This window comes from Bison bison, unplaced genomic scaffold (assembly GCF_000754665.1).
Source record: "Bison bison bison isolate TAMUID 2011002044 unplaced genomic scaffold, Bison_UMD1.0 scf7180017864260, whole genome shotgun sequence".
In the NCBI taxonomy this organism is placed as follows: Eukaryota; Metazoa; Chordata; class Mammalia; order Artiodactyla; family Bovidae; genus Bison; species Bison bison.
Genome location: NW_011494832.1, coordinates 4,303,996 through 4,327,348, shown reverse-complemented (window position 1 = coordinate 4,327,348; position 23,353 = coordinate 4,303,996). Strand labels below are relative to the sequence as shown.

At 36.2% G+C, this 23,353-nt stretch overlaps 1 protein-coding gene across 17 annotated transcripts in view; it reads right to left on the bottom strand.

Moving 5' to 3' along the window:
• Positions 1 to 23,353, bottom strand: part of LOC104994511 (platelet glycoprotein 4) — a 92,802-nt gene that overhangs the window by 16,213 nt on the left and 53,236 nt on the right. For 15 of the 17 annotated variants that reach the window (XM_010848110.1, XM_010848114.1, XM_010848120.1 and 12 more), the window contains 6 exons: positions 19,368 to 19,453; positions 17,751 to 17,958; positions 7,323 to 7,483; positions 2,546 to 2,693; positions 1,534 to 1,713; positions 181 to 272 (listed from right to left, as the gene is read on the bottom strand). In XM_010848110.1, the coding sequence (XP_010846412.1) occupies positions 181 to 272; positions 1,534 to 1,713; positions 2,546 to 2,693; positions 7,323 to 7,483; positions 17,751 to 17,870 (701 nt within the window). In that variant the 5' untranslated portion in view covers positions 17,871 to 17,958; positions 19,368 to 19,453. Of the gene's footprint in view, positions 1 to 180; positions 273 to 1,533; positions 1,714 to 2,545; positions 2,694 to 7,322; positions 7,484 to 17,750; positions 17,959 to 19,367; positions 19,454 to 20,595; positions 20,701 to 23,353 lie in introns of all 17 variants that reach the window. The other 2 variants (XM_010848112.1, XM_010848124.1) reach the window with 2 other exon arrangements.

Below are 23,353 nucleotides of genomic sequence, written 5' to 3'. Positions count from 1 at the left end.
CAGTAGTGTGACCAGTCATTACAACTAAAGGATTAATGCCTGGTAGACCTAGGGAGTTTCTAGGGCTGAGATACAAACAGCTCTGTCCCACAGGTTGTGCCTGTGCTTTACCAGCTGGTAAATAAATTTCTTGCCTGCCTTAGAGTATCCTAGTGACACACACTTTGCCTGGATACTTACTTTCTGCCTTTGTATGTGTCAATTATAGCAACTTTGCTTATGTCGTCCTTTCCATTGAAAACTTTGTAAATTCCATCCGCAGTATTATTGTACTGAAGAGATACAAGAAACAGTTACTTCTACAACAAACCATACTTTCCAAGTTATTAAATATGTAATTAACTCACATTTCTCAGTGGTTGTTCATAATTATTTCATACGATTTTAAATATACATGCAATAGTTTCAAAATTATTGGTCTTTAATATTTTAAAAAGACAGAATACAAAAGGTGACTAAAAATAAGTGCTAGATGCCGAGACAAAGTAAGATAACAAATGCCAAAGCTGTCGTGATCAAATTCTAGCGCTCTCTGTTTTATTTAATCCAGAAAGGCCATTTTGATCACTACTCCTGATATATTGAGGTGAGGCGAGAGTGAACAAAACCTATGAGAAAAATGACCAATGTCTGGACATTGTCCAATGTTATGATCTCTAAGTAGTTACTAAGACGAAGTGCACAAAATTAACAACAGAATTAGCCGAGGAAAGAAATAAGAATATGTGAGTGAAATAATAGTAACTGAATTTATCTCCCTTAAGGCTTTCTGTATTCATATTTGATTGATATATGAACTTGCAACGCTAAAAACCATCTAAAGTAAAATAACAATGAACTGCAAAATATAATTAATATCTCATATAGTGCCAAAAGGAATCACAGTAAAATTTTCCATGCAATAGTCACCTTGTCCTATTTGTAATTTAGAACATTCTGCCATAACTAAGTACATCACCAAATTCACTTTTTATCTCCAAACTGCCATTTCATGAGTTTGTAGATAGAAGTTCTTATCAGCTCTGAGCACTGCACTCACTCACAGAAGTTCTTACCAACTAAATCCGAGAGAATACAACATGCTGATGTATCAATCTTGTGTACAATTTAAGGTGACTTTTAAATTTACACTGAAACAATTTTTAAAGAATGATATGATGAATATAATTAACAAAAATAAAATACAGCTTAAACTTTTTTTTTTTTAGACAGGAAACCGAAACCAAAAACAGTATTCAAACTCTTAGCACCTTATAACCTAATTTTAGACAATTGCATATTTATCTAGGAGTGGAAACTTGATTAAATGGCCACTTCTTAATCTTAAACTTAATTGTCAAATTCAGATAAGTAAATTTTCCCAACTAGGAAAGCTAAATCCATGTGAGGTAGAGATTTTTTAAAACTTATGGTATGTATTCTGAGATCTGAAATAGGGTTTAACACACTGAATGATAAACTTATGAATTGCCAATGTGATTATATTTATCCAGTTAAAGTCTAACAGTATCAACATTTATAATTGTTACTCACAGGATAAAACACACCAATTGTAGTAGTAATAGGATATGGAACCAAATTCAAGAATGGATCCGTATAGCCCCACAATAGTTCTTTCAAAGTTCTGTTTTGAAACATAGAAGATTTGGACTTTTTGATAAATGAATTGAGTATTCCTTGCATAAATGTATTTGGATACAGCTGTGGTGCAGCCTGCAAAAAAAAAAAAAAAAATCATGGTTTAAGACACCAACTGCAATATCACTTTCTTAACAAATAAATATAAATACAAGAATTAAACTGAATAAAACAATTTCCAGCTATCTTTAAAATGACTGCCAAATCTAGCCAGGACTAAAGTATATTATTTCCTCATCTCTTAATGATTACATTTTTCTGTGGTTGTGTGGGCCACAGGAAGAGGAGTTTCAAAGTTAAGTCCTACTTTTTGACAAATTTTACTTATTTATTTCATTAGTGATTTATTTTGGCTGTGCTGAGTCTTCATTGCTGTGCACGCTTCTCTCTAGTTGCCTTGAGCAGGGCCAGTCTCTAGTTGTGGTGCACGGGCTTCTCATTGTGGTGGCTTCTCTTGGTGCAGAGCATGGACTCTCGGGTGTGCAGACTTTAGTAGCTGAGGCATGTGGGCTCAGTGGTTGCGGCTCCCCAGCTCTAGAACACATGCTCAACAGTTGCGGTGCACAGGCTTAGCAGCTCTGAGGCATGTGGGATCTTCCTGGACCAGGGATTGAACTCATGTCTCCTGCATTATCAGGTGGATTCTTTATCACTGAGCCACCAGGGAAGCCCCATAAATCCTTTTTAAAATGATACACTCTAAGTGGTCTTCTAATCAGTCTTCAGTTGTTTATTCTATCATCTTGTCATCTTTCCAAATGATCGTAATTCAAAATAATAACATAAGAAAGCATTTTTATAAAAATGAAAAAAAAAAAGATATCTAATTGCAGTTTTAATCATGAGATTATTTACAGTTGGGTTCTAGAGGATTTCAAAATCAGTAATTTTGCTGTTGTCTACTCACTGCTACAGCCAGGTTGAGAATGGTGAACGTGTCATCCTCAGTTCCAACTGATAGCGAGGGTTCAAAGATGGCGCCATTGGGCTGCAGGAAAGAGACCGTGTGGGTCTCAGGGTCCTGGGTTATATTTTCTTTGGCTAGATAACGAACTCTGAAAAACAGGAGGAACTAAAACTCAAAAGCATTGTTTCAAATGAATGTCATTCATTCTTGCAACAAATAATTTTAAGTACATAGACTAGACTGTGTCAGAAATTATGCTAAACAAGTAGACCAAAAGGATAAGCAAGCTGATGGTGAGACTCTAGCAAATTAGAGAAGGAAGGTCTTAGATGTACATACCAGGGGAGAAGGAATACATGTTATTATAGGAGGTTACACAGATTCTGTGAGAAGACAGAATAGGTACAAACCCAGGCTTGGGATGGTTATGGTAGGATAATGGACAGGATACAATTCCATATAAGTGGTTTGAGTGAAAGATAGAACTTTAACTTGGTAAAATATGGTAGAACATATAGGATAAGTAAGAACATTGTAAATAACATGTTTCAACATGGTTGGTTTACAGTGTCTGAGGAAGGGGGTGGTAGAAAACACAGCCACTGAAATGAGCAATATTTCAAAGACTAAAGGATTGCATTCTACATTCAGATGTTCACCTTTTATCTTGAGGGTGAGGGGAAAATACAGAAGTTGAAGCAGGGGAATATTATGAGCCCATTTTCTTATATTAGAAGGACTGTTCAAAGTAAATAGCCTTTCTATCACTGGCTTGGCTATAATTTTCATTATTTTAATGAAAGTTAAAGATGGCAATGGCACCCCACTCCAGCACTCTTGCCTGGAAAATCCCATGGACGGAGGAGCCTGGTGGGCCGCAGTCCACGGGGTCACTAAGAGTCAGACAAGACTCAGCGACTTCACTTTCACTTTTCACTTTCGTGCATTGGAGAAGGAAATGGCAACCCACTCCAGTGTTCTTGCCTGGAGAATCCCAGGGATGGGGGAGCCTGGTGGGCTGCCGTCTATGGTGTCACACAGAGTCGGACACGACTGAAGCGACTTAGCAGTATCAGCAGCAAAGATAACTAACAATATATTTCCACATCACAGATCAATTCCTCTCCAACCCTACCCCATGTATGGAATAGTTACTAGTTCTGAGCTCCTGGCTGTAATCTCTAGGCAGAGTACCAACTACTTTCTAGGAATGTGGTGAAGGGTAATATCATGGGAAAAAAATATTTTGTACATACAAGATATTTACTGAGATGAAATAAGGTGTACATTATTCACTGCTCTATCATATATCCGAATGTCTCTATCACGTGATCTAATAGTTATTTGTTGTTATCTAAGATAAAAATTGACAAAATATGGGACTGAAATAGAAAAAACAAAACCAACCAGAAAAGCCTGACCTGATTTCAATCAAGTATAATAAAAATGTAGGTTCCTATGCCATAGGTATTATGAGTATTTTGTATCCCCAAGCAGTGTCTGGTACATGGATAAGTTCTTGGTAAATAGTTTTGAATGAAGAAATTATTTTTTACATTCTTTAAAAAGAGAATTCACAAAAATATGGAAATATATATTATTTCTAATACAATTTCATCAAGCTCTTTATTGTTTATTCTCCTTGGAGTAGTGTAGACATACAAAGAATATAAATACGTGAGACATCATCCTGGAGAATCTATTACTAATCAGTTACTCTTTTATATTAGATAGTTATATGTTAAAATGATATTACATATTCATATTTAAAATTAAAATAATTTTCAGGAACATTTATATTTATATAATTGAAATAATAGCAATATAAGTAAGTGTAAGTAACTGAAAGTCACTCATTGGTGTCTGACTTTTTGCGACCCTATGGACTATACAGTCCATGGAATTCTCCAGGCCAGAATACTGGAGTGGGTAGCCTTTCCCTTCTCCAGGGTATCTTCCCAGCCCAGGGATCGAACCCAGGTCTCCCGCATTGCAGGTGGCTTCTTTACCACCTGAGCCATAGTTGTGACCCAAATTGTAGTTTACTTAGTTGTACTTACATTATACCAGCAGATGGCACTCACTAACAGAAAAAAAATCCTTCTAACTGAGGTCTGTGTTTACAATGTACTTGAAAAAGAGATTATAAGTACTCAAGTTTTTGTTTAAAAATTAGAATGTACACAGGTTTTACAGAGTGTTGGTTAATAAGGTTAAAGGGAGGAAATTGCTTCATATTTTGTTTTCCATGTACTCCTGGCAAAGCAAAGTAATTAAAAAATTAATGTTCTATCTGAGAATATTCTGAAGGAGTTACCAGGTCTTCATAGAGATGATATACATAACTAACATCTCAATCCAGGAAGTTTCATGCTTTGACTCATGTCACACCCTGTCAAAGTTTCATCAAGCTCACTTCAGCAGCTAAAAGGCAAATAAGCCTGTGTGGTTCTGTTGAGGAGGGACATCCTCTTCCACTTCCAATTTCAACTGAATTCAGGGTGTAATTGATAGGAAGTAAATTCACCTCAGCACATGGAAGACTCTCAAACTATTAACTTTTTCTGAAAGGTAACCATTGTTTTTCCCATTATTTAGGGCATCTAGGTAGACAGTAAGGATTCCTTTGGCAACATCATAAAACATCATGAGATTCCTTTAGAATTGTTATATAAATTTGAGTTTGTTTACATACTTTAGCTGAAAATCCAACTTCTCCAACCCTCACCTCATTGCTTCTCCAAGTAAATGAATTATATCTAATCCACTCTATTTTTATCATGAAGGTTTTAGCCTCCAAGAATAAGATATGTATCTTATCACCTATCCAGAGCAGGACTGGGACAGGATTCTATATTATGATTGTTTTTTACATTCCACAATGAATACCCTTAAAAGTAAAAACATAACCCCCGACACACAAACAAGCAAAAAAATTAAGCAAAACCTGTGATGAGACAGATCTCAAATACCACCTATTTTCTCTTATCACATGTATTCAGTTCTCTCAGGGTATGATTTTTAATCTGTTATGGTTTGGCGGTTTAGTCGCTAAGTCATGTCTGGCTCTTGAGACCTCATGGACTGTAGCCCGCCAGGCTCCTCTGTCCATGGGGTTTCCTGGGCAAGAATACTAGAGTGGGTTGCCATTTCCTTCTCCAGGGGATCTTCCCAACTCAGGAATTGAACCCAGGTCTCCTGCACTGCAGGCGGATTCTTTAACAACTGAGCTATAACGAAGTTTAGTCAGTTATACTTAGATTGTATTAGGTCATACGTGAGTTCTAGATTTTCAGAGTACATGTTTTTTGGAATAAGATATTCAGATATCTTATTATATCAGGTTTTTGATAGTTATCTAAGAAGTATAAGACTGAAAAAAATTTTTTTTAATATTTCTGAAAGTAAGATTATTTTCTGTAACAATGAAAACCAAGACTTCTTTGACCGAGTTGTGAATAGTCATAGACATATGTCTGAAGACAGGAGATGGGGATAATTATTAGGATGGAATAGTACCATGGCACTCTACAGCTTATATATTATGTTACAGCAGCAGGCATCACCCTCCCAACTACTGTTACTTCATTATATTTGAGCAAGAGTTGCTGATATAGAAATAAATTAATGCATGGAGAGGAAAGAAATTATATAATTATAGACTACCTAAAACAAGTAAGAAAGTAAAACTATGAATTATAAATCTTTACAAATATGAACTTTTGTGATAATACTTGATTATTGTCTATAACTAGTTGTAATTATCCTTGAAAAATCATATTTATATAGCAAATGATACAACAGGACTTAATTCTGTTCCCATATGGGGTCTATAAATGTCCTAATACCTGGCTAAGGTTAGTGTTTTTAGCACTTCAATCTATAATTTTGATAGGGGGAAAATGTATGCAAATATCTAGGAGTTACCAGTTTCCAGGATTTTGTCATTGTGGACAAACCATTTAACTTACCTGGTGTCAGTCTGATTTTTAAATTTACAAAATGAAAAGTTCTGGCTAATTATTTCCCCCTACATCTGATGGATCTTAGATTCTATTCAAAATGTGTTAAACTGTTAAGGCATGTAGATAAAGGTATTTTTTATTCAGTCTTTGTACTGGAGAAAATATAAGAATGAAACTACTGCATAAATACACTCTTAAGACCTGAAAAATAGTTTGAATAGAAATCCTAAGCAGGTATTTTACTTACATAGAAGTTTAATGCTGTGGTTAGCAAAACTGACTATGTACTACAATCACCCAGAGTATTTGTAAAACTCATTACCAGTCTCAAACCAAGGGTCTCTGATTCACTTGGTCTAAGGTAGGGCCTGAGAATTTGCATTTCTGCCTAGTTCCCAGGTGATGCTGATACTGCTGGTCCAGGAGCCATACTTTTAAAACTACTCATGTACCTACACTTTTCAATTTTAAGATTTTAAAATACTCATTTTTTTAATTTTTGATAGATTTTTTTCTATTTAGATGCATATTTCAGAGTTTTTAAAACATATATGCCACAAGTATAAAACACATGTGACTTGTTACATGTAGGGTAGTTAACTGATGCTGGTAAATTCATAATAAAACCTGTTTTTTAATTACCATTAAATCCTTAGATTAGGATTTTATGTAGGCAGAAACAAAATATTTCCATATATATTAATGGTAAGAAAATAATAAGTACATTTCAATACAATGACATTTGTCAGGTGGAAGCTTTTTCAGAAATACCTGTGTTCAAGGAAAGAGTGCCACATATTTTGGCGACTCACCTGTATGTGTAAGGACCTCTTTGCTTAACTTTAATTTTGCTGCTGTTAACTGTCACTTCATCTGGATTCTGCACATCAAATATCCAAAACTGTCTGTAAACATCTGTGCCTGTTTTAACCCAATTTTTAAAAGCAATTGTGCCTTCTTCAAGGACAACTTCCTATGAAAAAGAAAATGTTTGGGTTATTTTTTTGTAGCCAATATGGGCACCTGTTGGGAGTTTAAAATTTTTCGTTAGTCAGTGAAAGACCAAGCTGAAGTATCCTGCTCATGAAAACCTTTGCAACCTGCCACATGCTTGCAACAGAAATGTTTTCAACACATTATGGTAGCAATCTCTTTCAGTCAGCCTTTTACAAGGAAAATCAGTATGTAATATTGCAAACATGTCTGGTGATTGTAAGCCAACCATTGGCAAGCTTTAGAGTGACCCTATTTCAAAATTGCAATAATTTGTAACTATTTATTAAGCAAGATTAAAGCATTTCAAAAAAGTACTTATCAGGTTGAATATAAATTTCTAATGTACTGTCAATGATTCAGACTGAAGAGGCAAAATGGAAAAACAGAAAAATCTAGTGGAATTAGAAGTTTTCTCATTTTCTTCAGAATTTGGATACTTCAGGGGAAAGTCAGTTAACATTTGTTAAGAAAAACACAGCTTTGATTTCTCCCTTTCAAAACCCTGATCAATGAGGCTTTCCTCTCAGTACATTTGCATAAACCTATTAGTACATGTTTCCAAGATTACAGTAGTCTAATTCATTATTATTAGGTTAATACTTTAAAAATAAAAGATGAAATACAGAAGTTTTCTTTTCTTTTTTTGTGAAATCAGAAAATCCAACATTAGAAGTATCTACTAGTTTAGGTATCTTTTAGTATGGATATATAAGTATCTATTAATAGTTTAGGAGCTGAGACAGAATAGAGAGTCACCAAACCCTTTAAAGTCAATTTTATTATCTGTAAAGTGAGGGAGTTACCATAGATGCTCTCCCAGGTTCCTTCCAAGGCTTTTACTCTCTGAGCAAGAAGCCTATGGCGCTCTAGCAGCTAATGGAGACAAAGGTGACTTTGTGGCAGGCAATGTTTCCAATTAACTACCTTGGAAGGAACACATACTCAGGTGTAAAGCTCCAGCTTACCCTTTTACTGCTAGAGGAAGAGGAAGGAAAGCATTTCACAGAAAATAAGCCTTAAAAAACCCACAAGAACAATGTCACCTGTTTGTTTAGTTCACCAGGAAGCATCAATTCATAGAATGATGGATCAGAAAAGGACAGTGAACATGAGCACATTTCTAGGAGAGCATGCTGACACTCTGAGAAACCAGGTATCTGGCCCGAGGGTCACTGAGGCAAATGCCTAGTGGCAGAATCACCATGAAGATCCTAATCTTGACCCTTAGGCTAGTCCTCTTTTACACCGAGTTACTATTTTTTGTTCCTGTCACCTCTGCACTTAGTTGGTAGAAGTCAAAGTGAATTAGCAATCTTCAGGATACTTGACTTATTGCTTAATGGAGAGAAAGAGAGAATTCCTTAGAGAAGAACAGGGCATCAACTAAAATGTCATTACAAAATCCTGTGCTGTCACAATCCTTTTACACTGGGTACATTGCGACTGTTAAAGCAGTGTGAGACCTTAGTACTTTTAACAAGCAATTGTCCTTGAAGATTGCCTTATTACTCCTAAAAAGTCTTAATTCCATAGCAAACCCAAATCAAGACAAAATTATGTATAGATAAGTATTATGGCTATTCTAAATGTAAAGGTGTTTACTGTAAATGAGCAGGGTTTTGAAGCTGAAATCTACATGGAAGCTGCAAGCTATTTTCATTTACCCGTTTCAGGAGACATTATGAGAGGAGAACACACATGAACATATACACATGCACATTATTGCTTTCGCACTGTAGAATCTTAAAGACTAGTATAATATCAATTGTTTATCATTACTTCTCAATACACATATTTTATTTCAATAATGTACTTGCTGCTGCTGCTGCTGCTGCTAAGTCACTTCAGTCGTGTCTGACTCTGTGCGACCCCAGAGACGGCAGCCCACCAGGCTCCCCCGTCCCTGGGATTCTCCAGGCAAGAACACTGGAATGGGTTGCCATTTCCTTCTCCAATGCATGAAAGTGAAAAGTGAAAGTGACGTCGCTCAGTCGTGTCCGACGCTTAGCGACCCCGTGGACTGCAGCCCACCAGGCTCCTCCATCCATGGGATTTTCCAGGCAAGAGTACTGGAGTGGGATGCCATTACGTTCTCCAAATAATGTACTTGGTGGGACAGAAATCTCCCTAAGGCTTGTGCATTTTATATAAAGAAACATTGTAACTGTATCATGTCTTTCTTCTAAGGGCCATGAGTTACTTTGTCTTATTTGTCAATCTGGAGATAACTTTTTTAAATGGGGAAGTTGAAACACAAAGAGTTGAAATGACTGCATTGAATTTCTAGCTTTAGAGTTAGGGTCATCAGTGTCAGACTTTATTTTTCTGGGCTCCAAAATCACTGCAGATGGTGACTGCAGCCATGAAATTAAAAGACGCTTACTCCTTGGAAGGAAAATAATGACCAACCTAGATAGAATATTCAAAAGCAGAGACATTACTTTGCCAACAAAGGTTCGTCTAGTCAAGGCTATGGTTTTTCCTGTGGTCATGTATGGATGTGAGAATTGGACTGTGAAGAAGGCAGAGTGCCAAAGAGTTGATGCTTTTGAACTGTGGTGTTGGAGAAGACTCTTGAGAGTCCCCTGGACTGCAAGGAGATCCAACCAATCCATTCTGAAGGAGATCAGCCCTGGGATTTCTTTGGAAGGAATGATGCTGAAGCTGAAACTCCAGTACTTTGCCCACCTCATGCAAAGAGTTGATTCATTGGAAAAGACTCTGATGCTGGGAGGGATTGGGGGCAAGAGGAGAAGGGGACGACAGAGGATGAGATGGCTGGATGGCATCACTGACTCGATGGACGTGAGTCTGAGTGAACTCCGGGAGTTGGTGATGGACAGGGAGGCCTGGCGTGCTGCAATTCATGGGGTTGCAAAGAGTCAGACACGACTGAGCAACTGATCTGATCTGATCTGAACACCATCCATTTTTTTTTAGTAGTGGAAGTGGGTCCTAGAAAAACAGATATCTAATTCAATGTTGCACAATAATTTGGTAGTAGGTAATGGTGAATCCGGCATTTCACGCCAATCTTGTTTGGTTTTTATAAACCACAATTTGTACAGAGACAGAGAAAAATATTGAATCAGTCATAATAGGAATGAATTTCTTCTGATCCTAAGACTACGTAGGTACTAGAAATTTGTATAGACCTCTTTGACTATCAAGACTAAATATATCATAAGGTCCTCTTAAAAAGGAGCTTAAGTTCTTTGTGACTTTAAAAGGCCTTGATTTTAAATTGACTTTGGACTGTCTGGCCTATTTTGTGGATCTTTCAGTAAATTTGAAATACAAAGGTGAAATTATATGTACAAAAAAAAGTAATATAATTGAAGATCCTCTCCCTTGGCTGATACATACATCAGTATCTATCCCTGACTTTAAGTGTTCAGAGTATTTAGCCCTGGATTTAAGCTTAATGACTCTAGTGTGGCATGGTCTTCAGCTGAGTTGAAAGCCATTTACTTTGAAAGTTCTGTTTTGCTACATTAATTTGAAGGCAGATGTCTGGGACTGTAATACCCTCTATCTAGTCCTGTGGTCACTTGGGAAAGCAGTACTCATCCACATGATGGGCAACTTTAGTCTAACTATGTTCCTTTGAATGAACTATATAGAATACATATGCAGAAAATAATATTGTCCCACTTCTCAAGGTTCTTATATAGTACTGAAAGATGGAATCATATAAAGCAGATTTTAATCTATGAATAGATTTCCTTACCCTACTACCAACCTGACTAAGTATATTGGCTTCTTTACTCAAAGCCTAGAGTGAAAAGTGAAAGTGTTAATCGCTCAGTTGTGTCCGACTCTTTGTGACTGGATGGATTGTAGCCCATCAGGATCTTTTGTCCATGGAATTCTCCAGGGAAGAATGTAAGAGTGGGTTGCCGTTCCCTTCTCCAGGGGATTTTCCTGATCCAGGGGTCGAACCTGGGTCTCATGCATTGCAGGCAGATTCTTTACTGTTTGAGCCTCCTGGGAAGCCCAGAGTGAAGTGGTTAACAATGAAATAGATGCTATGAGTTTGATTCCCAGTTTGATCATATGCTAACCATTTAAACTTGGGCAGGTTATTTGATTTCTTGTACCTCAGCTTCCTTATTTATAAAATAGGGATAATAATAATATTGGAAATAATATGAGGTTGAATTATATGAAATTAATATTTCTGAAAGTCAATATAGGTGGAATATGGTATAATTGTATTATTTATTTCATTCATAGCATTCCTGCCTGAACCAGTCATGTGGCAATAACTCATGTAAAATCCTGTGACACTTCTGCTATTTAATCATTTCTATATTTATTCTCCATCCAGTGAAATCAAAACTTCCCTAAAAAGCAGAAACATACTGAAAAGAGTCTTTATCTTCTTCACTCACTACCACAATTTGTTCTGTTTAGAACCAGTTACAAGCAGTCTTCCTATGATCAAAACATTTTCTCCTATGTGTATACATGCTGAGAGAAAGAGAAAGCAAGGATTAGAATATTAAAGCCAGTTGTGCTAACAGTCAAAAAGTGGTTTTGGTCTCAGGTTATTATCAAGTCATCACTTAAGCCTCAGACTAACAACTGGTGGAATTGATTACATATAATGTGTTTCTGAAACTCAGGAAATCAGCCTCCAAGTGTTTATGTAAGAACCTAAAATGGGAGAGTTTTTATTTGGCATGAAAAGTATACTATGTTGATATTAAATTGGGCTGGAGGAAGAAAAGTACACATGCTGACTTGCTGTTTCTTAAAACATTTTTAAGTGATTTTATTATTGGAGTTAATATGCAAATACATGTTTAATCCATGTTTTACTATTTAAATTTAGAATTTATTTTATATTATTTCATGTTCTCATATATTAATATTAAATTTAGAGCAAATTCTACTATCTTTAACAACCTATATATGTCTGGCACTTTTTTGAGCTTTTAGATACTATAATAAGGTAAAAATTATTTTATCATATCTAGAAATAGTCTAAGCATACATCATGAAATTAATATATATGTGTATAAAGTTTACTGTCAAATATTGACTATTGCTTTGAAATTATAGTCATTTTAATAAGTCAAAATAATAATCATTTATGTTTATTTTATCTGGAAGCATGTTTTGGCTATGAGAAGATCATTTGTTTAAAGAATAGGGAAAGGAAATGGTGTAATTAAATGATGGTATGATTGAACATTAGTCTTTTAATTGAAAAAGATATCTTGATTTTCTATCTTGATGTTCCACGGTTAATATAATAGGTGAATTCAAACTATTTAAAATTGCCTGTTATATAATATTCAGCAATATTAATCAAGTGATATTTTATGGTGTCAGGTGATAAATTATCCTTTGTGAGTGGTGCCAGAACTTTGACCTTTTTCTGAAGTCCTTTGATAATTTCTGCTTTCCACATTTGTGGCAGCTCATGCCATTGACTTTTAGTCTATCTAGCAAGATTGCATAAATCTGCTGGTCCCACTCAATTCCACTAGGAATCATGATCTGAAACACTGGTATAAAAGCATTCAGCTGTAATGCATAAAACCCTACATAATGCATAATTATCTATAATGCATAAAAACCCTACAAAATTTCCTTTGGAAATAGTGAATAAAGAAATATAATGGTAAAATGTATCGACTGTTTTATGCCATTTCAGATATTGGTATCAGGTGTCATCTTTGAGAACCACAAAGTATCAGAGTCCCAACTCTAGAGAACAAAATGAGATGGTTTTCTTATCTTTTTAAATTAAGCACTTTAATTTTTTATGGTGCTTATATATAGGTAATAACTTTGCCAATTTGCTGTTAGTCCATTAAATAATGCAAGTTACATGCAATGAGTTTTAATTGTAGAGAAAAACTGACTGGTAATATAACATATATATATATATATACACACACATATACATACGTATATATATACTGCCACTACTGCTGCTGCTGCTAAGTTGCTTCAGTCGTGTCCGACTCTGTGTGACCCCATAGACGGCAGCCCACCAGGCTCCCCCGTCCCTGGAATTCTCCAGGCAAGAGTACTGGAGTGGGGTGCCATTGCCTTCTCCGATATATATATATATGTGTATTTGTAAAATAGCAGCATTAACCTAAGTGCTCTTGAGGCAGGGGCAAGACACTTGGCTCTTTGTGCTTACACATAATTCAAAGATCTGACCTCTACATGTATGCCAAACAGATACATATGCTAATCTCATATTTAAAATAATTTTGTAAACTAAATTTAAAAGAAACAGTTTTATTTAAATGAAAAAGTCCCAACATCTTTACATAATTAAAATAAGCAAGGTCAACACCGCTATATGATAATCTGAGAGCAAAAGCAGGCTGTCTTAACTATACTACACAGCTCCTGACCATTGAAGGGCTTCTGATGATGTCTTGAAGAGTGAAAGTGAAGTCGTTTAGTCGTGTCCAACTCTTTGCGACCCATGGACTGTAACCTATCAAGTTCCTCTGACCGTGGGATTTTCCAGGCAAGAGTACTGGAGTGGGTTGCCATTTCCTTCTCCAGGGGATCTTCCTGACCCAGGGATTGAACCCAGCTCTCCTGCATTGCAGGCAGATGCTTTACTGCATTGCAGGCAGATGCTTTACCATCTGAGCCACTTAATCTTAACCAAAAGGCCAAGAGGTGATGTCTTAGAGATGATGTCTTAGTCTGTGAATATTGAGCTGGGTTACAGTGTGACCCAAAGATTGCAGGTAAGCCTCATTTCAAAAATAAGAAGGGAAAGCACTCTATTTCTTTATTTTATCCCACTTTATTACTCAGCACTACTGAAAATATAATTTTAAAGTTATTAGTGACTGTGTTTTAACTACTATTTCCTTAATTTTCATCTATCTGAAATAATTTTACTTTTTCCTTAAAAATTGGCTTCAAAATAACTTCTAAAAAAATTAGTCTATTATTTTCATTGCTTCATATAAAATAATTTTTCTGTTTTCTGTTGTCTTCCTACTTACCTCTGAATGCACAAATAGCGTAATAATTTCTCTGCTCTTTTGTCTCTATATTCAAACTCTCCTTAAACATATCTATTGTTTAGTTTTATCTGTATTCTCTATAATAATGCACAAATCTCTGAACCTTCCCTTTGAAATATACACTGATGTTCTTTTCAAATCATTTATAAAACCTCTGTGCTTTATTCTTCTAAGGTATGCATGCTTCTATCAAGAACACAACTGGACATCTTGTAGTTTGAAATTTTTACTCCTCTTTTCCCTATTTATTTAGTTCCTCTATCCATTGCATTCCATCACACATCAGTTCTACATACTCCATCACACTAGACCAGAGAGCCTTTTGTTTTGTGCAAACTGTGCAAAGATCTGTTTAAAAGTGAGTGTTAAATTCTCCTTGAAAGTGGTCATGTCCTACATAACATTTCCTGTTTTGGGTCTCCTCACTTTCCAACACTTTCTGTGTAGAATTAGAGAGTGCAAAATGTATAAATCATCTCATCTCTGCCTTCAGATTGCCTAGGTTTAGAAACTAACTCATATTCCTTTTGGCTGGGTGAGTTGTCAGGTTGATTTAAGGTCTTGTGATGGTAGTATGTTCTCATTGATATTTGTGAAGATTAAATGAATTAGTATATACGAAGCTCTTAGTAGGACTAAAAAATGCTTTATTTAGTATATAGTATAATATATTAGTATGTGTCGCATATAACTTACTAGTATATTGTATTGCCGTTTCCTTCTTCAGTATATTTGATACCCATCTCTAAATGCAGATTTTGTTATATCTAACAACTACAGGTAAATATACAGTACTATTGCCTGTCGTGTCATTAATTAGTCTTCTGCCTGATGCTCAAAAGTTTCCTAAATTTTACCCCATGTTAGTATCTTTCCAATCATCTTTGCTGTTATCTCTTTGGTTTGACACATTAAAAAAAATATTTTTCCTTCTATCATCACAATATTTAGTTGCATGTCCACAACTTTTCCCCATGGCATCAAGCAGTCCCTTGACACTTTTACTGGAACTCTCTTTGGACTTTCAAAATTTTATACTTCAAAATCCAATCCAAGTCTCACCTTCTTCCTGAAGTTACTGAATACTCTGTGAAAGTTCTCTCTCTAAATAGTGTATGCTTTAGAATTCAAGTACAGAGTTTCACAAGTCTCTGTAGTTTTTTTTTTACAATATGCTTTTTCCCAGTTAAAATTTATATTTCTTGAGATAAATATTTATTCTCTCTTAGCCTCTATACAAATTTTTGATGTCTCAAAACTCTTATTTCCTCAAGATTAGGCATATGAACTTAGAGATAAATATTAAACAATTAAAATAGATGTTAGTGCCTCTCATGACGTCTAACAGAGACTCTGTGTGTATAATATTGTTGAATAATAAGAAGAAACAATAGATGATCACTGTTCGCTACTGATTATCAAGTATGAATAAAACAAATCTTAGTCTAAGATGATGTAACTGGAAGATTATTGTGGCTTTTCTCTTCTGAAGATTAAATAAAAAATTATAGTCTGTGTGTCAAAATTTATCCTGTTCTCACTCCACAGATACAGAAGGGAAATGAGTTTATAGAGTAGAAAGGATATAGGACAGTAGCAGTTCTCTCTAACACGTTAGACACTCCACACCTCACCATCTCCTGTCTGTCTCTATTCAGCTATATTAATATCAAGAAAACTGGGAATTCCAAGGAAGGAGATGGTATTTAATGTATAATATTTCCAGTTAAATCCATGAGGTTACAATTTTGCTGTCAGTTAGCAAGAGAAAAGATAGAAATGCCTGTGTGGTTATTAAGCAAATATAGCATACAAGTATAGAAACTGTACCAAAAATGTCCTATTTCTTAATCTGTTGTACTAAGACAATAGCTATAATAATACAGTCAGAAAAATTTTTAAATTTATAGACTAAGCATTTAGCTGAACAAAAACAAACCAAAAAAGCTTTGGAAAATAGTAACTTCTTGTCCTGGATAACTAGATTTGAAATTAAATCTTCATATTGAGTCAGGCAGTGCTTTAGTGAAAAATAATTGTAATTATTTAAACTCCTAGTAAGAGTAGGATGTCAAACATGGGTGAATGGATGAGACAGATAAAGGTCTTGACAAGAACAGAAACTCCAGTATGTTGTTGATCTCCTCTGTACATTGTGCTTACTGACATCTAGACCACTGGCATCTGAACCAGGATGACAGCTGAGGCTAGCACTCAGATAAGTTTATTTGGCCAGCATTATATTTTAAAAATAAACATACATGCCTCTGAGCAGGGCACACACTTTTAACTTCACAGTAGTCATTGTCTTGTTTTTATATTGTCCTTGGTAGCTTTTTTAAAGGCTTGTCACCAAACCCTGAAGTTATTTGAATTTGCTATCCCTGGTTTAGGACTCCAGCAGATCTACATCTCCTTATGTCTAGTCTTCCTTTACTTTATCAATTAAAGTTGGTGAGTATAAAGCTGAATTAGAAGGAACTAGGATGAGAGACAGATTCTAGTTTGTTGTGCAAAGCCTATGTATTGTCACTTTATTTTTAGTTAAATCTGTAGTGAACTTGTTTGTATACGTACATATATATATATATATATGCACACACACATATATATACACACATATACGTACATATATATACTGGGATATGTTCTGCATAACATTTCTGAAAATATTTTCTAAAAGTCCCTTATCAACCTTCATCAGTAGGAAATGTTTATAAGAATCATATTAATATTATACACATATATAACAGTTTACCAAACAAAAATAAAATTTACCAGTTTTACCAAATATTCCTAAGTCAATATTAAACACAGTTTTAAGTTATATACAATTTTTCTTTAATCAACTGTAACCAAAGGGCAACTACTTTTATAAATGTACCCTCACAAAATAACACTCATTTCTCATTCAAAAGCATATGAAAAGCATATCAGCATACTCTTTGGACATAATTTAATGGAATAACTTCTACTTATCTGCATACCTATAATAGTTTTTATCAGAAATTAAATATTTAGACTTAAGATGACAGTGCATTCATACAGAGTATACATCATACTTTGATTACTTCTCTATCATGTAGAGTTTCAGTTGTTCAAAATCACCTTTGTGTTAGACACAAAATTGCTGGTTATAATGAAATATAAAACAGGAACCCTAAGCCAAACACAAATCAAGGTAGACTGAATCAGGATGAAAAGAAATATTCTTGATACCACTTGTACCTTTTTAATTGTCTTCTCAATAAGCATGTCTCCAACTGGCATTAGAATCCCTCCAAACACAGCCAGGACTGCACCAATGACAGCACCAGCAATGAGCCCACAGTTTCGACTGCACCCCATTTTTCTTGTTCAAGGAAAAACTGAGGTTCAGCACCTGCTTCTTTCCAATTCCCGGGTCTGATGAAAGTGGTTGCCAAGAGGTCTGGTTCTGTCATTAAAAGGAGATCATAAAACAGAAGCATAAATATCAGTACAAAAAGATCAAAGTACAAGGAAAACGCAACTGAAACAAATCATTTTGCCAGGTATAAACAGATTTTTTTTTTTTTTAGAAAAATTTCTAGATCTTTTTTTTTTTTTTAAACTAAACCTACCTACCGGTGGTAGAAACAATAAATATCATCACATAGAGCATTTCCTCAAAATTCTCCTCTTTAATTTTTTTTCTGTGGATGATTAACATACTGAAATCTTATCTATGTAGAATATGCTTATGTACTCTTGCCCTATGCCTACCTTCTGTCAGCCTGGGACACTCATGGATATTTTTGCCCTCTATCTGGCTTTTCCACCTAAACACAGCCATTTGCACAGCACTACATAGGGAACAACAGACTGGTTCCAAATAGGAAAAGGAGTACATCAAGGCTGTATATTGTCAGCCTGCTTATTTAACTTATATGCAGAGTACATCATGAGAAATGCTGGAAGAAGCACAAGCTGGAATCAAGATTGCCAGGAGAAATATCAATAACCTCAGATATGTAGATGACACCAGCCTTATGGCAGAAAGTGAAGAAGAACAAAAAGCCTCTTGATGAAAGTGAAAGAGGAGAGTGAAAAAGTTGACTTAAAGCTCAACATTCAGAAAACGAAGATCATGGCATCTGGTCCTATCACTTCATGGCAAATAGATGGGAAAACAGTGACTGACTTTATTTTGGGGGGCTCCAAAATCACTGCAGATGGTGATTGCAGCCATGAAATTAAAAGACACTTACTCCTTGGAAGGAAAGTTACGACCAACCTAGCCAGCATATTAAAAAGCAGAGACATATTACTTTGTCAACAAAGCTTCGTCTAGTCAAGGCTATGGTTTTTCCAGTGGTCATGTATGGATGTGAGAGTTGGACTATAAAGAAAGCTGAGTGCCGAAGAATTGATGCTTTTGAACTGTGTGTGGTGTTGGAGAAGACTCTTGAGAGTCCCTTGGACTGCAAGGAGATCCAACCAGTCCATCCTAAAGGAGATCAGTCCTGGGTGTTTAGTGGAAGGACTGATTCTGAAGCTGAAACTCCAATACTTTGGCCACCTGATGCAGAGAGCTGACTCATTTGAAAAGACCCTGATGCTGGGAAAGATTGAGAACAGGAGAAGAGGATGACAGAGGATGAGATGGTTGGATGGCATCACCACTTCAATGGACATGAGTTTGGGTAGACTCCGGGAGTTGGTGATGGACAGGGAGACCTGGCTTGCTGTGGTCCATGGGGTCACAAAAAGTTGGATGAAATTGAACTGAACTGAACCTGGTATTCTCCTGCAAATTGAATGTGGGTTGACTGGAGTCTGTTCCATCTAAATGCCAAACAAGAACGGTAAAAATTTTTTCTTTACCTTTTTCACAATTAGAAAGATACAGTTTTTACAGTAAACGATCTGATGAGTCTTAGAAGGAGTCAGTTCTTCTAATCAGTGGTAACCTATCAGTTAAAACAAAAAAACACGAGTAAATTAGGGAAATACATTGTCAGAAAATTAATACTACACTACTTTCTAATATCACCAAAATTATAATCACTGTTAAAAGAAAATTCCATTCTCATGGATATTGATTTCATGCTTGAATTCTTTCTTATCAACTGTGTTGAAAACGTTGAAATATTTTACATAATATTTTCACTTATTTTTAATAACTGATTTTTATATCTTCTAAAGGTGAACAGAACTTGAAGAAAATATGTACTGTAGAGTATATCTAGATTCTGTAATAGGTATTGCTTTCTTACTACCCTGAAATACATATATTTTAACATATTCAAGAGCAATAGTGTTCCTTTTGTTGTAGGGAGCTGATTCATAGGGCTTCCCTGGTGACTCAGTGGTAAAGAATCTGGCTGCCAATACAGGAGATGTGGGTTGAGTCCCTGGGTTGGGACAATCCCCTGGAGAAGCAAATGGCAATCCACTCCAGTATTTTTGCCTGGGAAATCCCATGGACAGAGGAGCCTGGTGGGCTACAGTTAATGAGGGTGCCAAAGAATCAGACATGCTTAGAGACTAAACAGCAACAACAATAAACTGATTCATAACAATTCTGTTAAAATCAACTAGATTGTGTCAGTATGTATTTCACTTAGTCTTATCTTTGGAAAAAAATTCTTAACGTAATAAGTAGATCCTGTGGTAACAAGACTTTATCATTCAAATACCTAAAACATACTCTTTGAGCAGTTTGATTGCAGTAGGAAATCTATACTAGGGTTGACCTGACATTGATAAACAGAATGTGCTTTGTAGCTTGGAAACAAATACTCCCTACTTCAGAATGCCCTTGCCCAAGGAAGACAAAAATTGCAACAGATTGGAGAGACACACAATATTTTTGTCAGTCTTGTAAGGATAATAGTAAAAATCATACTTTGTTATGGTTTCAGATTTTTCCCTCCATGGCTTGGTTGTGGTTACAGTACCATTCTGATGGTTTTAATAGTATTTCTTTCCACTTGAGTAAGCATTTAATTTTTTAAAAGTACTAATTGCATAGCTAAGAAAATGTTAAGAATAATGTTAAGAAAATAAAGGAATAAGACTTTCCCTAAAAATGGAAAAAGGCAAATCTTACAAACTTTTTTCATTCTTCAGGATTTCCACTCGCTTATACCAAATACCTAAGATGATCCACTGTAAATCAGGATGAACGAACCGATTCACACTGAGGTCCTGGTGGCTAAGAAGTTTGAGTAGTCATTAATGTCACATGTTTTTTCCCAATGTAAACAAAACACACAAGCCTAAACAAGTGATTTACTTTTCCTGTGGAATTTTATGTCTCTGAGCAAGTTGAGTTGTTGTTGTTTAGTTGCGAAATCATTAGCAACTCTTAGCAACTCATGGGCTGCAGCACACCAGGCTCCACTGTCCTCCGCTATCTCCTGGAGTTTGCTCAAATTCATATCCATTGAGTCCATGATGCTATCCAACTATCTCATCCTCTGCTACCCCTTTCTCCTATTGCCTTCAGTCTTTCCCAGCATCAGGGTCTTTTCTAATTAGTCAGCTCTTCACATCAGGTGGCCAAAGTATTGGAACTTCAACCCATCCTTCCAATGAATATTCAGGGTTGATTTCCTTTGGGATTGACTGGTTTGATCTCCTTGTAGCCCAAGGGACTCTCAAGAGTCTTCTCCAGCCCCCTAATTTGAAAGCATCAATTTGTTGGCATTTGGCCTTCTTTATGGTTCGACTGTCTCATCTGTACATGACTACTGTAAAAACCATAGCTTTGGCTATATGGACCTTTGTAGGAAAAGTGATATCTTTGCTTTTCAGTACACTAAGTTTGGCATAGCTTTCCTTCCTTTATTAATTGCTTGGGGGTAGAACCTGCCTGCCAGTGCAGGAGATGTAAGAGACACAGGTTAGTTTCCTGGAAGTCAGGAAGATCCCCTAGAAAAGGGAATGGCCACCCACTCCAGTATTCTAGACTAGAGAATTCCATGGACAGAGGAGCCTGGCGGGCTACATTCCATAGGGTCACATTGGTCATGATTGAAATGATTCAACACAAAGAATGAAGAATAACATGCTCCCTCCTATGGCTTTGGGTAGGATTGTCATAATACAGTGGAATAAATTATTTAAACTTGATAATAATGACTAGATATTTTCAAGTAGAATCTCTTTTCTACTTGTGAATATCATTCAAGTGTGCTCTACTGTATGTAAGAGACCATATTCAGGGGAGCTTATCAAGCACTATTTTACTGAATGCCCATCTTATAGACCATTCCCCAGCTCTCATCTGTAAGTTATATTTGAGGTAGACATCAAAATACAGGGTTCCAAACTGCTGTAATTAAGGGTGGGAGACTCAAGATGAAACCAAAGTGTGATTGGCCATTTTCTTGCCAGATGACCATGGGCAAGCTATTTAATTGCTCTGTTCCTCAATTTCTTCATGTGTAAAGTAAGATTATAAGATGAGACTCCCATTTTTTCATTTAAGCAGCTGAACTGGTTCTTCACTCAAATCCCTACATGGAAGACCAAGCCAAGTGACTTAGATTACAGCATTTGTGGGACCACCAAGACCCTGATTCCTAACTAGGTTTCCTGCATCCCACCTAGCCCTATTTTGTCCCATGTTTAGGATGCTTGAGGAGCATCTCTGTAGAAACCTGTGGATTGCAATTCATTAAAAAATTGGACAGGAAATCCTGAGGGTCAAATTCTAGTTTCATTTATATAACATCAGGAATACAACTCAATCATCTCTTTTGGAAAGGTATTTTCTACATAAATGCCACAAAATTATTCAATATTAATGTCCTTTGCAGTTTTATGTCAGATGGAATATAAAATGATTTTAAAATTACAGATCTTTTATTTCTGAAATGGATATAGGTGTGTGTTATTTGTCTGTTCCCAGATTCTGTGCCATCACCTAGTTGAGAATCTATCTGACCTTTCCCAGAATCATTATCCTTTCTTTAAGCAGTCCCATGGACTATAGGGGAGAGTCCCGAGGGGCAAAAAGTCCCCCAAAATCTGCTGGATGACCCAATGTGTTCTTTAGCGCCTTCCTCTCTAAACATGCTACTACTACTAAGTCACTTCAGTCATGTCCGACTCTGTGCGACCCCACGGATGGCAGCCCACCAGGCTCCCCCATCCCTGGGATTCTCCAGGCAAGAATACTGGAGTGGGTTGCCATCTCCTTCTCCAATACATGAAAGTGAAAGTGAAGTCGCTCATGAAAGCTCATTATTATGCCATCCAAGGACCCTGTGCCCAGAGATGTCAAGTTATCGGTAGACCTGGGTACTGCCTAGACTCTGTCTGCTTTGAACTCAAAACTGAAGTGAGATAGTGCACACAGCCCAGTGCTGTTGAATCAAGTTCATCAGAAAACAGAAGTGTCAATGATTTATTCTGCTAAATTGCATGCTTAGACAGTTACTAGTCTAACACTGGTCTGGATGATATCTAAGCAAAGATAGTAGTGTGACTCACATTCCTGCATACATGTACTGATATTTTTGACAGAAAGAGATGATTGACTTTATGAACTTTTTGGCCAGCTTATTTCATTATCTTGATGCAAGTTTTTTTTTTTTTTTCCCTCTAAAAATAGGCAAGATATTTTATATAAATGTAATCCTTCTTTGGAGAAGGCAATGGCACCCCACTCCAGTACTCTTGCCTGGAAAATCCAATGGACTGAGGAGCCTGGTAGGCTGCAGTCCATTGGGTTGCTAAGAGTCGGACACGACTGAGCGACTTCACTTTCACTTTTCACTTTCATGCATTGGAGAAGGAAATGGCAACCCACTCCAGTGTTCTTGCCTGGAGAATCCCATGGACAGAGGAGCCTCTGTCTG